This window comes from Coffea arabica, chromosome 5c (genome assembly GCF_036785885.1).
Source record: "Coffea arabica cultivar ET-39 chromosome 5c, Coffea Arabica ET-39 HiFi, whole genome shotgun sequence".
Classification (NCBI taxonomy): domain Eukaryota; kingdom Viridiplantae; phylum Streptophyta; class Magnoliopsida; order Gentianales; family Rubiaceae; genus Coffea; species Coffea arabica.
In genome coordinates this window covers 8783213-8799572 of record NC_092319.1, presented here as the reverse complement: position 1 = coordinate 8799572, position 16360 = coordinate 8783213, and the positions used below count along the sequence as shown (strand labels likewise).

Genomic DNA, 16360 nt, shown 5'->3' with positions numbered 1-16360 from the left:
TAAAAATTATTTCATCACCATAACGATGGTTACCAGAGCGTTTTCCTTAATTGAATCAAAATTTGATTTCGTCATTTATTCAAAACTAGCTACGGCTTGTTTTGTCCTTTCCACTAATCTTTCTTTTTTTTAATCAATTGTAATCATCTACACCTAGTCATACTCCTATTTTAAACTATTCTAGGGAGGTGACTTAACAGAATTACAGGGGACCGACGGGGACTGAACTATCATCGGACTAGACAAGTGTATTACGTACCCATATAGATCTAAGAGAAGTCACACTAAATAGTAATGTTAGCGGGGAGATAAGATTTAAACCTTAACCTTTCACCCACGAGACATAGAGCGCCCTTTCCACTGTTCGGTCAGTGACCTGTTCAATAATACAGCCTGTCACATCTTGTGAGTTCCAGTTATAAGATCCATAAGGATATTGTCTAGTTTGAAGATCTATGAGCATATTGTCTAGTCGAAGACATATAAATTGCACAAACTGGATACGTATTCAGGAAGTAGGGCAGGTAGCTTCAAGTTGTGTCCGGTTCCATCATGTTATTATTATATACTATCTGGTTATTCCGTATGTTATAGCTTGTGGTGTATAACTACATTATATTATTTTATCAAACATATATAAAATATTTTATTTTTTTTATACATCAAATTTTATACGAATATAACAATATAATATGATTATACAACAAAAATTGCAGCAAACAAAACAACCGCATTGAACCAGATGAAAGTACAATTGCACTGACCCCCTTTCCTGTGTCCAGTCTCATATCATCCTATCATTTCCCTTTCTTGTTGCCAATCAAAGTACATCTTACTCTTGGATGTGGCGAATTGAGATATAAGCCATGGCTGAGAAACTGGTACAATTTTTTTTCCTATCGCTACCTTCACCTCTCCCCAATAAAAACTCCTTATGGACTTTTTAGTAGTTCTTTTTCCTTTTGCCTCTCTCTTGTCTTTTTTTTCCTGAATTTTGACTGACTGATAATATTTTAATTGAGCTTTGTGACAAATCTGTTTTATTTCAGGAAATCAAAAGGTACTGCACATGAACAAAAATACAAAAAAAAAAACGAAAGAAAAATGACTTGCTAAACATTGCTATGCAGAGTTCATAGGCTCAGACATAGTTGATCTTCAGCTCTGAGTGCAAAAACAAAAAAAAAAATTAATGTAATTTTGGAACGTTATCCATTATGTCGTCCAGAAAACGTCTCAAGGAATCAGAGGATGATCCTCCTCCATGGAGAGCCATCCTGCTCTTCTCTTTCATTTCCTTCACCTTATTTCTGAATTCACTCTCAGACTCCATGAGCTGTTTAATCCCATTTTCAATCACAACTGCCCTTACAATCTCGTTAGCCTCCATTAGAAAATCTTTTCTGAAATCCATCTTAATCTCCACAGCCATCCCCAAGTCCTTCACCATTAGGAAGGCATTCGTCTGCTGCTCGGCATAGAGTGGCCAAGTTGCCATTGGAACGCCGCACCAAACGCTCTCCAACGTTGAGTTCCAGCCACAGTGAGAGACGAATCCTCCCACAGCAGGATGGGATAGTACTGCCACCTGTGGTGCCCATCCAATGACTTTTCCCACCTCTGCAGTTCCCCGCAAGAACCCCTCTGGCAGGACTTCTTCCGGGTCCTCGTAATCACCTGGAAACTGAAACTTTCCTTTAGGTGGAGGCCTTCTCAAAGACCACAAGAATCGAACTCCACTACGCTGGAGTGCATGAGCAATTTCCTTCACTTGTTCACCATCAAAAGATCCTGCACTACCAAAGCAAAGGAACACGACAGAAGAAACAGGCTGATTATCAAGCCATTTCATGATCATCTCAGTGTCTTGGTTTGGACCATTGCTTCCCTTAAGATTCAACACAGGCCCGACTGCATAGACCGGTGGGATAGTTTTATCGTTGGATAAAGCCTTTACTGCGTGGGATTCTAACTCGAGGAAAGTGTTAATGATGATTCCCTTGGTCTCCTTGTATCTTTTGGCTTGGTTGAGAAACATGTCGCAACCTCCATCCTTGTCAAAGATTACGGAAGGTAGAACTTTAGCTGGAACAGGATTAATATAAGTTGGAATAGCTAACTCAACATCTGAATTCTTGTAATTAGTCACATCTTCATTAAAATCAGCTCTCAGACTCTGCATATGCAATACAAGGCCAAGCATTGCAGCACCAGATGTATAGAATATATACGAGGGAACCCCAAATTCATTGGCTACATCAATCATGGAGGTGCAAAACATGTCAATGACAACTCCAGCGAGATCAGATGAGGCAGAATTAGTCATTTCTGCAAGAATATCCCTTACACTACTTTTGTGGTTGTCGATAAAATGATAAAGAAACGCACTAGAAAATGTCGATTGCGAAGAAGACTCTCCTGGTTTGAGATCAAGAAACCTTATGCGTGAATCTGAAGACTCTGACAGCATACTTGTGTAGCTACTCACCTTTTTATCGAAAGGCAGCTTCATAATCAGAACTGTGATCGATAATTGTTCACCACGATCAATAAGAAGTTTTGCTAGTTCAACAGTTGATACCAGGTGACCCATCCCTGGTGAAGGAATGAAAACCAGCTCTGCTTTCTTCATTTCGTTGATCTTCTGGTTATGTATTTGCTTCAATCACTCGATTGAAGATGAAATTGGAAAGTTAGGCTTTCTAGTGTCTACCTAGCTTTTAATAGAAGTGCGTGGTTCTGTGTATTTTGTCCTGTTTACTGCAAGTCTTCATCGTATTCAAATGAAAGTGCGTCGATTCTAGATTTATTAGTCTTTTAAATAAGAGATGAACGATCTTGACCCGTCAAGTGCAGGTGAAGTCACTGCACACATATTCAAGTCTTATCTACTTCTATGGTCAATTTGTCATACTACAAATTTCAAAATTTCTCCTTTTTCTTAAAAAATAAATTAAAAAAAAAGTTTGAAGGACCTTTGGTCATGGCCTGATTTGGGCTATTATTTAACTTCAACCGGTAATCCTGCAATTGCACAAGCCCATATCCATAATGATACATGAAAGTAGTTATTGTGCTATGGTTTAGAGTCTTTTCACGTAACCCTTTTATGATTTTAATAGCATTACGTAATCTCCTAATAATTTGAATTAAAATATCAAATTGATGGAATTTGTATTCCGTAATGGTGTCAATTAAAATGTGGAAAGTGCTCGTATGTTAAGATCAAAATTATCTGTTAACTATAGGAGGATTATGTATAGATCTTCAAAACTATAAGGGAGTTATGTAATAAAGCATTAAATCATAAGGGACTAAAATGTTATGCATATTATATTTATATATCTTGGCTACTTTAATTATTTATTTTCTAAGTAAAGGTAATCTCGACATTTCAAATAGTTTGGTTGCAGAAGACCATTTCTATCACATTGACACTTCAATCCAAATAGTGAATGGGTTTTGTCATAAAACACTAAACCACAAGAGATAAAATGTAATTAAGACAAGTTTTCAGAAACAATAAGAAAAACCCCTCCTTCAAACTAAATTGCACCACCCAACCAGCATCAGCTTCTCTTTACGCTAACTATGATTTCTTACATTCTTAGCTAAAAGAAAATTACGGAAAATAAAAAGTTTTGGTTATGGACAAGAATATACTCTGCTTCTTCAAAATTGCTTAATAGATTCCCTTGGTGAAAAATTAATTGAATAGCTTATATCTTATAAGACGCGCAACTAAAATCATTACAAGTCAAGGAATCAAGCTTCGATCTCATGACTAATCCTACATTTGCTATGGAAACAAAATTAATACAAGTTTAAAAAGAAAGAAAGAAACTAAAAAAGGCATTCAAGACACTGGCTGCCAGTATGTAGAATCAAACTAATCAAAATCCTTAAAAGAACCAACACTTGAGTGAATAGATCAGCAATAAAACTGGAAATAACTGAATAATATCGTTTCTTTAATTAATTAATTATATATTTATTTTTATTCAACGAATATTCAAAACCTTACAAGAGAGAGAGAGAGAGAGAGAGATGAAGTATTGAGAACTGAAAACTAGTAGCTAACACGCTTAAGAGTCGAGCAAGTTTCCTAATCACGGGTGTTCAGGAATCGCACACCAAAAAAAAAAAAGAACAATGCACATAATGTCAAATTCATGGACCCCACGGGTAGTCCAACTAGTTCCATAGTCCGGTAATTATCAGAAGGTCCCGTGATTGATCTTGCTACATCGCTGTGTATCCTTGGAGCAAAGCTCTACACAGTTTTAGGGGATTAGTTTGGCCGAAAAGTTGGGATACTCTTAAGTAAAAAAAAAAAAAGAAAAAAATATAATGTCAAAATTCATGCGAGCAATGAAATTTGACATTTTAAAAAAATGCTTATCACTTGAAATAATAAAATATTTTATCTACTTGTAATTCCTAAACTTTAATTTTGTGAAACATCTCAACTAAAGTTAGATTGTAAAAGATTAAACACATTCAAATAATTAATCTGTTGTATATTTTCTCCCAATAGGTAAAGATGCAACAATTGTGCTACTTCTTCTCTCAAAGAAATTCTTCTTCTGATCAAACAACCTTGCACTATTTCCTTGTGTTAAAATCTTTGCAGTTAAAAGCAATGTAGATTGCTAATCAAACCATAATCATAATCCGTGTGTTTGGATAGGAGATTCTTTGAAAAAATTATTTGGAATGACATCATATAAGCTTTTTTGATGTAATATATGTGAAATAAAAATATAGTTGAAAGCTTGAAAATACAAAATGATAGTCAGAATAGGTGTTTATGATGCAAAACTTGAAAAATATTCTTATTTGAACATAACTTAGTGAAGTCAAATGTTAAATTAATGAGATATCAAAATATGTTTTTCATTGCAAAGAATAATTGTGAATAAATATTAAAAATTGGAAAAATTGTTCAAAACGTTGCTCACATTTTGCTAAATGAATTTTTTCGCCTTTCAATTTTAAGATGTTAACTTTTCATCCCTTCCAAATTCAAGTCAGCAGTATTTAGTCCCAACCTAAGTTTTTGATCACTTTTTTCTGAAATCATCACATGATCCACATGCATCCATTTTTATATACAAAAAATGTTAGATCCCACTTTTTTAGTGATGAAAATGAATATAGATTTGGTCATATCTCACTTTTTTTAAGAAAAAAAATAATGAATATTGTTTTGGGTCAAATCTTACTTTTGTAGGGATAAAATGAACATGGACTGGATTATTTGTTTAACTACAAATGGAATCTAAATTTTTTGCCCTTAGTAAAATGATCATAAGTGAATCACATGATGTATTCAGGTAGAACGTGATTAAAATCTAAGTTAAAATCAAATTTTATTGATTTGATTTTTAGGAATGTAAAGTTACCACTTAAAAGATGAAAGAAGAAAAAAAATTCATTGGACTAGATATAGTACGTTTTGAGAATTTTTGTACACTAATACGTGGATAACTCGACCTGTAATTTAGGATAGGTATCCGCAAAATTCAAACAAGTGTCAAGGACAATGCTATAATGCCTACAATTATGGTAACGATATTAGGATAACCTACTATTGTAGGTTTCTATTAATTTTGTTGACAAATCAAATTTTTTAGCGTCTTTTTAAATATTGTATTAAAATAATTAATATTAACATTAATAAGTTTTTAATTAAAAATAGTAAGTATATGTTTGAAATTGTAAATTTTAGTTATAACTAGAAATTTACACTTTGAATAATGTAATTCACTTATAATTTGACAGAGGTTATTTTTTTAAATTAAACTTACTAATACTAAAAATAAAATATTTGTATTTTTAAGTAAAATACTTTAAAAAATCACCCATTTTTGGGTTGTCACCTGCCTCGCTAAAGTCACCTGCCTTCATCTCATTCTCTGCTCACGTTACCATTGAAATCTTTTATCTGGCAAAATTTTCCTCTTTGGTCCACACTTTCTTTTGTCACAAATGAACTAATTTTTTCCCTGGCAAAATTTTCCTCTTTAGTCCACACTTTCCCTCTCTCCTTATCGATCGATTTTGGGTGCTGCGGCATGCAGACCAAACAAAAGGGTTGAGATTTTTATTAGGATTTAGCAGTGGTGGTAGTCGACCAAAGAGTAGATGAAAAGCAGCCAAGAGATTATACCATCATGTTTTATTGAAAATCGTTTGATTTTATTGCTCTATTTATTTATCTTTTATTTGATTCATTTGTCGAGATTATCTTGCAAAATTAGGGCTGAGAATTTGAAGATTTTATTGCAATATTGGTGCTGGAAATGTCGGTTGTGCTTGTGATTGTCTGCCGGTAAAATAATAGGTTGAGTGAATAAATATGAATCTACATAGTGTATTTGATTGTCTGCTTGTTTTTAGTTTGTGGTGCTTATCAATCAACTCATTTGGGCTGTAAGCTTCGTAGCCATATGAAACATCTAGGAAATGACTTAGACCCTTTCTGTGAAACTTTGTAGTGTGTAGGTGTTTATATTAAATGTCGTTAATTTGGGTATGCATATAAGATGTTTGATTAAATGTCAACGAGAAATTTATGTGCTATGATTGATGTCTGTAGGCGTGAGAAAAATTTAAAGTTCTAATTGCCAAATGGACTATTATTATTGTTACTCATTTATTTTTGAATCTGGATGGTATCTTTCTCCTTCCCCTCTTAAATTATGGCTGTTCCAAAGTAATTATAATTAGTGGCATGTTTCCTTTACTTGTCTAATATAATTCTTCCTAAGTTCTCATGGTTTTCGTTTGTTTGCTTAATTCTTTCCTCCAGCGAATTTGGCCAATATAAAAGTAGATATCCTAATTATAGTCTTTTTATGCTACTCATAAAAAGAAGCAAATGAGGCTAATCAAAAGGTGTTTGTGAGAAGAATAAATTGTGTTTGTGAGAAGAATAATCTTATTAATTTATCTCATAGGCTAATCAGAAGGTAAGTTGTGGACATTCAATTTTTGGTCTCTTTTTTTTTGGGGGGGTTTAGATCAAAATGTGTTATCTTCAGTTGAAATCCTAGTTTCTACCTTTAACATGACTAATGGCTCAGTTTAACAAGTGAAGGTTTAACAAATGAATGTTTTGGGTGTTTTTTTAAAATTTTACTATAATTTATTATAAAAGTTGTAGGAAAAATTTGGTATATGGAAAACCTTTTCTTTCTTTCTTTCTTTTTCTTTTTCTTTCTTTATTTCCTCTCTTCTTCTTCTCCCTTCCCCCTCCCCCCTTCCTCTCCTCCCCCTTGCCGGAAGTTGCAGCAGCCAACAGCAGAAACAATTTTTTTTTTTTTTTTTTTGCATTTTTCTCTCTGCCCCTCGTCACCCTCTCCCTCCTCCCCTCTCCTCCCGCATCCCCTCCCCCTCCACCTCTTCAAAGTATCTCAGAACTTGTGCAAGATTTAAACGGGTCGCTGAAATCTCATTGATAATGCCGCAAGGCTTAAGTACTCGGTTGCGCAACAAACATTCATCTAATTTTGAGTGATAGTTTACGGAGTACTGCCTGAGAAGTGCATAAACAGACGTTGATAACAATTGCTGGCTCGATTTAGTAACATGTGCGAGTAAGGAAAAATTTGACGTTAGTGAGAATGCGTCCTTTTCCCGGAATAATGATGATAAACGATTGAGACATTCCAAAACCTGCAAAAGAGGTAAGTTATCAATATGATAATTAAACTTCAATTTTTTAATTAGTACTTAAATACCAATTTTTTTTTTAATTTTTTCAGTAGGAAAGCCATGAGACTTAAAAAGTAGAGAGAGAACAAGGAAATTTAAACCTAGAACTTAAGAAACATCCCAACTTTTGTTGTTGGCAAATCAAAATAAATTATGTTTTCGCAATTTGTGGAGTCCTTGTCTAATGATGAAGATTTTACTAATGAAAAAAGAAAAAAAATCACTATACCACTTTTTATTCCAGCACATGTAATTTCACTTATAAGATTAGAGAATATAATAAAGATTGGTACACAAAGTGGAATGGAGGATCCAAAGCCAAAACCCAACCACCTACTTGAAACTGGTTTAGATGCCCACATTTGTATACACCAGATTAATCAGTTCAGATGTTTTGTTCCTAAATCTAACTATACTTATTTTGCACCTAATAAATAGTTAGCGGATCAACAAAATAATAAACCCTACTGTGCATATGCCAGGTTGATTATCAGCTTTTTAAGAACCCAGTGGAAATGTGCCACCTACATTTGCAATTTGATGTCAACGATCTGCATCAGTCTCAATGATAAAGAAAGTGCAATTAGCTTTTTTCCCTTAACAAAAAGAAAATAGAAATGTGACAGACGTCATAACTTTGAAAAATCTAGGTCGATAACTTTTAGTCTTGGGAAATATCCGTACCTATTGTTATCTTATTTTTTATTCCTACAAATTAGATATTCCCTTCTAAATTTTAAACACTTTGACGGGTATTTAATATCGTAAATAACAAAGTAACGATTAGGGAGGTTTATATATGTATGAAACTTTCAAATTTTCAGCGTCTGTAATGCTATTAGGATCCTATAATAAAATCTCAATCATAATTTATCCCTTTTAGTAGATTGCATCTTTCTAGTGTTATTTGCAGCTGCTAGGATTCGTAGGTTAGGAAAACTCCGGTTATCTTATCATGTCCATTGACCACCAACAATCCCGCATGGATGGAAATTAACAGTGACAATAAAGTTCACTGATTGAAAATATTTATATCTTCACGTCACCAGCGCATGAATTAAGTATACAAATGAGTGCCACGATCCACGATCCTTCTTAAATGATTTAGAAATTAGTTTATTATATATGAAGTGTGTCAGAGAGAAACGCTCGAAAGAATCCACCAAAAAGATCCAATGTATAAATCAAAAGGGAAAAATGCACTTTTCATCCTCAAAGTTTGGGGGGTTGACCAATTTCATCCTCAATGTTTAACCCCAAACACATTTCATCCTCAATGTTCCGTAATTTTGACCAATTAAGGACAATTGACGGGAAATATCCAATTGACCGTTACAACCAACGGTTTTACCCAACAAAAAATGGGTAAAACCGAATGGAGCTAACTTTAAAGGAACAAAATGCAACGGACGGACGAAAAGCTCCATTGTTGTCCTTTTTCCCTCTGCCCTTCAACCCCAAAATTTTCTTGCCAATCTTTGCAGCTTTAAATATTCATCCTCAGAGCATCTGGCAGTGGAGCTCCCTGTGCTCTCATTTTTGGCTAAATGAGGAGCAGAAGTTCTGAAGTCTCCAGTGGTTCATCAACTCCATTCTGCAAGTGTGGGTTAAGAACAAAAATGAGCACCTGTTGGCGCGGCGAGAATTCGGGAAGAAGATTCCTTGGTTGCTCTCTGTGGCCGGTAAGAAATATTTGTCTAAAAATGTTGGTCCTTCAATGTGTTAATTTAGCTAACTAATTTCTGAGAAATGTCATTATTGTTATGGTAGAGACCCGAGAGATGCAGGTACTTTGAATGGGTTGATGAGCCAATTTGTCCAAGAGGGAGAGTTCTCATTCCTGGTTTGCTGAAAAAGACTAACAAAATGGAAGAACAAGTTGAAAGAATGCGTAAGAGGGAGAAATTTTTATTATAATAATTGTGCTTTTGGTGGTTTTGCTAGTACTGAGTTGGAGCAGTAAAGGCGAGGAAAAAGTAAAGGGAGGCAAGTTGCTGCTAACACTGGAGTGATTTTGGTAAAATTGCAGAAGAAAGAACATTTTGAAGCTGGCTGTGTTTCTTTGTTGGAACGAGAGTTGCATTTTTTCCTATGAAGTAATATCCAATTGCAGGGTATAGAAAGGGACTTATTTTGTTTGTACAAAGGTTCCAAATGAACTCTGCAATTTATGTAAAAGGTGGGATTTAGGAAGGGAAATGTATCTGGCAACAATGCAATTTATGAACTCTGTAATTTATTTTATTTGTAAAGCTATGCGTTAAGTGTAAGAAAATGGTCCTTGTCAAAGTGTTGTTCATATCATAAATATAAAATGGCCATGAACTGATGTCCCACATGTATTGATAACACAAACAGATGCAAATAAACCACGCTGGAAAACAAATGCAAATAAACCAAACTGGCAACTAAGCTGATAAACCAAGATTGTCCCACATGTACTGATAAACCAAGTTGGAACATATAAACAGCTACCATATCATAACTTCAATACAATTAAAGTGCATTCTCAATGAAATAAAGCAAACTACAAGACTGTTGTTGAACATGGGTCCATAAATGAAATAAAGCCAGCTATCACATTACAGCTTGCACTTCCATAATTACTAGGCAAAGCAAAAGTTGAAACAACAAAAGTCATTCACTAATTACAAAAGCAGCAACTTGGCTTGAACAAAAGCAGCTTGGCTTGAAGAAAATTCAGTATGTTGTTTCTCCTATCACAGTAGTTTCTCCTTTCCCTTCGATCTAGATGAACTAGGAACACTTAAATCTGCCTTGCCAGCAGCAGCAACATGCATATGAACATCTCTAATCCTGAATCCCACATGTACTTGTTCTTTAGTTTGTGTTCTGGGTTCCTTGGTGCTATATTTCACTTGAGACCTTGACAGCCCAAACACTTCGAACATATCCTGGTCTACTTGATCTGGGGCAGAGGATGTTATGTTAATCTCAACTAGTGGCTCAGCATCCTGTTGATGTTCAATGTTTGAATCATCATTACAAACTGCAGCTGCAACTCTTCTTGTATGTCTATGTCTCTTCTGCACAAAACAGTGAGGTAGCAAAAATCAAATTGCATAAAGACAGAAAAATCAAAAGATGTAGCAGGTTTTTTTACCCTTTTATTTGAAGACTCAGCAGCAGCCTTCTTGGTTTTCTTTGTTCCCTACAGTTTAAAAGGAAAACATGTCATTTATATAACAAATATCAAAGATAGCTGTAACAAGTCATCAAAACAACTTACAACTTTTTTTCCATCTTGGCTAGCTGGATTGTTGGTAGAAGCAGCAACTTGGCTTGAACTAATATCAGTTTCTGCAACTGCAGGAACTTGAGCATCTTTGAGAAGCTTGCAGGACCTCATATTATGTCCCCTTTGATGACAGTATCTACACTTGTTAATCTGTCCCACTCTTGTCACCTTCTTCTTAGTTTTTTCCTTGGCTTGTTGAACCTCCTCTGCACTTCTCCTTCTCAGCTTCTTAGGCCTTCCAGGTGCTCTCCCATATAAGGGTGGTAAAGGACCTTCACCAACATCAGTAAGCCCCCATTCACTTTCTCCATTCATGGGACACACTGATCCTTCATAGCACTTCATATATGTCTCCACTGTATACCATTTTGAAACATATAGCAGAGGATCCTTTTTAGCCATCCACAATGCAGCAATGGCATGGGGACAGGGAATACCTGTTAATTCCCATTTTCTGCAAGAGCATGTTTGCTCCTTGATGTTCACTGCAAATTGGTCACCATATGGGCAACTGACTTCATAAAGATCATCATTTGACTTGAATGGAAAACAGTCAGGTGCTCTATCTACATTTTTCTGCATAATGTGAAGAATTCTGGGGCAATAAGGATAAGTCTGCCACTTCTCTTTGGCCATATCCCTATTTTTTTGCATTCTCTGCATCATGTACAACCGTATTGCTTCAAACATTTCAATTATTGGCTTCTCCCTAGCATCAAGAATTTTGCTGTTGAAGCACTCACAGATATTATTCAATAACATAGCACATTTAGGATGAGTGCTAAAATAAGCTCTGCTCCATTGACTTGGTGGTTTGCCATCAAACCACCTGGCTGCCTCTATATCAATTTGAGCCATTGCTTCCATTCTGCTAATGAATTGAGCTGGTGTTGTTGCTTTGGCAACAGTCCATAACGCTCTCCTCAAACCTTCTCCTTTGAAACCAGCAGATGAAAAGTTATTGTGCAAGTGTTTCACACAAAATCTGTGGGCTGCATTTGGAAAAATCATATCACATGCTTCAATTAGACCTTTTTGTTTGTCACTCATTATTGTCCACTCATAATCCTTTTCAATCTTCAAATCTTCTTTCAATAGTTTGAAGAACCAGCACCATGAGTCCTTACTTTCACCCTCTGCTGCAGCATATGCTATTGGAAAAATGCCATTATTAGCATCAACTCCAACAGCTGCTAGCAAAACTCCTCCTACTGATCCTTTCAAAAAAGTACCATCTACTCCAATAAATTGCCTACATCCAGTTAGGAAACCATGCTTCACTCCAGCAAAACAAATGTACAGCCTCTCAAATCTGCCTTTCCCTGTTTTTGAGTCTCTAAAGCCATCAACAGTTTTCATTATAACAGTGCTACCAGGGTTGGATCTTAGAATTTCATGCATATAAACTCCTAATTTGCTGTACTGGTCCTTTTCACTGCCCTGAACAATTTTCATTGCTTTTCTCCTTGTCCTATATGTTTGATTTTTTGTGAAGGAGCACCTATTTTCTTTCATTACTGTCTTCCTAAAATGCTCCAAATCTAATTTAGGATTACACCTAAACTCTTCACAGTACTTCTTAGCTACCCATCCAGAATGCACAAGAGGGTTATCATATGTAAAACCACATGTGTGATTATCTTCAAATGTTCTTATTTGAATAGTTCCATCCCCACTTAATTTTCTAGCATATATAACCCAATTACATTCACTATTTCTGCATCTAGCCCTCACCCTCACTCTATCTTGTTTCACAAACTTACAAGGCCTGCCTTGTTTCACACTATAATTATGTACAGCAGTCTTGAAAAGTTTCAGACTTGTAAAGGACATATACAGCTCTAATTTTGGATTGTCAATATGCTTAGGATCAAAACTACGAGACCTCAATTTAGACTCTTCATCATCAGACTCATGAATGCTTTCAAAATCAGATTCAGAATCAGGAACCTGTTCTGTTTCATCAGAATCAGGAACCACCTCTGCTTCATTCAAAGGATCAGGAACCACATTTTCTTTCCTGTGATTATCTACTCCCAACCATTCAGCATTTTTGTCAACATTATCATGAAATATACCATCATCAGCATCATCACCTATTTCATAATCTGAATCAATAGCTGAAAAAAAAGTCTCATCACTTGCGTCAGAATCATTATCACAATTATTAGCAGCACACCTTCCTTGACCTTCATCCCTATTCTTATTGTTACCATCACCATTTTGGAGTTCATTTTCTGTCTCATCTACCTCATACGGATCATAACCAAGTTGTTGCACTAGAATTTCATGAAAAGATACTTCAAGATATAAGTTAACTTCCTTAGTTGGTCCAACCTCCCCCTTAACATAACCATTTAACTCCCTACTGCTGTCTATCCTCCTAAAGGTGTTATTTTCCCAACCATAGTACACCTTATGACCATATACACCAGCACTCTCAGTTAATCTATCCACTTCGAAAACACTTAGACCTATACTCTCAACATAGTCAAACATACACAAATCTCCACCTTCGTAATGGGGATCAGGAGCATATGAAATGAGGCCTCCATGGTGACATCTTAATGTAATAAATGTGCTGCCCGTTTCTGGTTAAAGAAAATAATATAGATCAGACTCTTCAGGAAAAAAAAATGCTTCATCATTTCAGCACAACAAGTAGTTGACCCACACAAAAACTACCAAACAAGGACCACTTTCACTTTTTCCATACACATGGCCAGATACACATGGCCGGCAAAATCTACCAAGTATTATTGTTTATTAATCACTCTCACCACAAATTTATAGTCAATCGGCAACTATCATCAGACATAAGGGACCACATTCACACTATAATAATCAAACCAAGACAAATTTTTTGCTTTATTTATACCTCATGCAAATGGCCAAATCTGGAAAAAAAATAGCCGTACATTGTAGTGGGGAAACAGTACAAACACAAGGGACCACATATCAGGTTTCCTTCTCCAAAAAAACACATATCTTTATGCAATGTAGTTGTTGATTTTGGGTATAAATACCGTAATTTGGGGGTGGACAAATGTGGAGCTCTTTCTTCCACAATGCCATATTTTTCTTCACCTAAAATGCTCCACGGATGCCGTCTATGCCCTCCTTCTTGCTAGCAGATGCTCGAAAAGTGGATGGAAAGATTGGCACAAAAATTTTTAGGGCTGACAACGGAGAAGAAAGAAGGAGAAGACAGAAGCTTTTTTCCTTTCGTTTTGCTATTTTGTGCATTTTTGTCCGTTAGAATAAATGGGTCCATTCGGTTTGACCCGGTTATATTGGGTATAAAGTTCGATCTAACGAATTGTGCTTCTCACGTGCAAAGTTCCGTCCCAATTTTTGATTTGTCCTCCAATTCCCGTCAATTGTCCTTAATTGGTCAAAATTACGGAACATTGAGGATGAAATGTGTTTGGGGTTAAACATTGAGGATGAAATTGGTCAACCCCCCAAACTTTGAGGATGAAAAGTGCATTTTTCCCTAAATCAAAAACTCAATTTTGATCTTAAGTATACAAATAAGTGAATGATTTAGAAATTTTTTTATTATATATAAAGTGTCTTAAAGAAAAACATTCAGGAAAATCTATCAAAGATACCTAATATATAAGTCAAGAATTCAAATTTGATCCAAACGTTTAAATTATTAAGTTTCACATCTTTACTTACCTATTAAGCACTCTTTTGCCATCTTTTGAAACAATGTGAAATTCAGCCTGTGAACAAGAAGCTAGGGAAGTGGGGCTTGTCTCCTGATTCATCTCTGATACTTAAGTTAGTAAGACAATTCAGAAAAAAAAAATAGTAGAGAAAGAGAGGAAATTGTCTATTTGCTCAAATGGGAAAGAATTGGGGATATTTATAGTTGCAAGAACCCACTTTCAATCATATCTAAAAAAATGGATTCGTCATGATTACATTGCGGTACTGCAACCTTATATCGCTTCCCTAACAGATTAGGTGTCAAGATGCTGACACAAGTCAAATTAGTCATGCAGTTGGCCCTCTTCCCAGAGCAAAGACCTAGGGATTCTCGAGAAGGACATCTCAAGAAGTAATCCGATTAATCAGTTTGGTACTCCTCGGGACCCAACACAAAATCAAGGTCCCGGTTTGGACCCCTACAGTAGGCACAAAGCTCGAATCCTCGCCGTTATTTCATGTTTCATTCTAAAAGGGCATTGAATGAACAAGTGATCAAACTGGTTCGGTAGCACTACCCTATAGAACACAATTATCACTCTCAACTAGACCCCAAGTTTTAAGCCTAGGGCAAATAGATACTGGGCATGTCGCTATAATTAACCAAATAACATTGTTCCCATAAGTTTAGAGAAACCAAACATAGGCTACTACTTTTTGTCAATAGACGGTTGATTTATTCTCTCTTTCTCCAACTATATCGTGTCATTTTGATCACTTCGCTCATTTGAGGTGAAACTTTAGCAGTTGGGATAGTATGATACGATCTACATCCTATTTCAAACGCAATCCATAACATGACAAGCACCAGATTTAGAATTGTTGGTATCGAAGTTTGACAGTGAAAAATCTAGTTTGATCTTGGACAGCATAGGAACCAATTAAAGTTGGGTAGAATGATATCACAATCAAATGTGATTCTTGATTGATAAATCAGATGAATACCTTAGGACAACTCTAAAACACTCAAGGAAAATGCCAAGAGAATTTTACTCTCAATCTTTATTGCCGGAAATCTCAAGTTAACCTCTTACAAAGCAAAAGTAAGGCTATTTATAGTCTAAAACCTAAACTAGACAAAATTTGAATCGGACATGAATTACATCACTTATTGCATTTAAACTACTAATCTAGTGGCCCAAATAGCTAACATAGTTGGCCATTTATTCCTAATAACCAACAATTAAGTAACTAAACAAAATCTTAATATGTTGAGCAAAAATTTAAAAAAAAAAACCCTAAAAATTATCCAAACCAAATATGCACACGATTATTGGCCGGATTGTTATGCATATTGAAGACTGAAACAAGAAGAAATTGAAATGAGTCGCTCATGAGGATGCGATCTGTGAGGGATCTGCCAGTGAACACACTACACCTTGAATGGATTTCTCAATTCCTACTGCAATTTCAATTAGTGTGGAAATGATGACTTGCTCAAGATCCACTCCCACAATCACTTTGAGAGTTCCGATGATGATTTTACGAATTCGCACATGAGCCAGAGTAAATTGAACAAGAGCTTGAATTAGCACGTCGAGTACTTGCGACTAGACTAATTAGAATTAGAACTTATTCATGAATGCATCCTCAGCTAGTTTGGATAGCGACAGGATGCATATCATTCCCCCTCTTTTGAAAGAAATTTTTCCTCAAATCGAGCAC

General features: G+C 35.5%; 1 protein-coding gene across 1 annotated transcript; it reads right to left on the bottom strand.

The window, feature by feature from the left end:
- Positions 1 to 1023: 1023 nt before the first annotated feature.
- Positions 1024 to 2802, bottom strand: LOC113688842 (anthocyanidin 3-O-glucosyltransferase 2-like). The gene has a single exon (XM_027206650.2). It carries the CDS (start codon positions 2630 to 2632, stop codon positions 1190 to 1192), a length of 1443 nt encoding a protein of 480 aa, XP_027062451.1. The 5' UTR covers positions 2633 to 2802; the 3' UTR covers positions 1024 to 1189.
- Between the last annotated feature and the right edge of the window lie 13558 nt (positions 2803 to 16360).

Coding starts and splice junctions, on each gene's coding strand:
- LOC113688842 (XM_027206650.2), bottom strand. CDS start 2,632: ATGAAGAAAGCAGAGCTGGTTTTCATTCCTTCACCAGGGATGGGTCAC.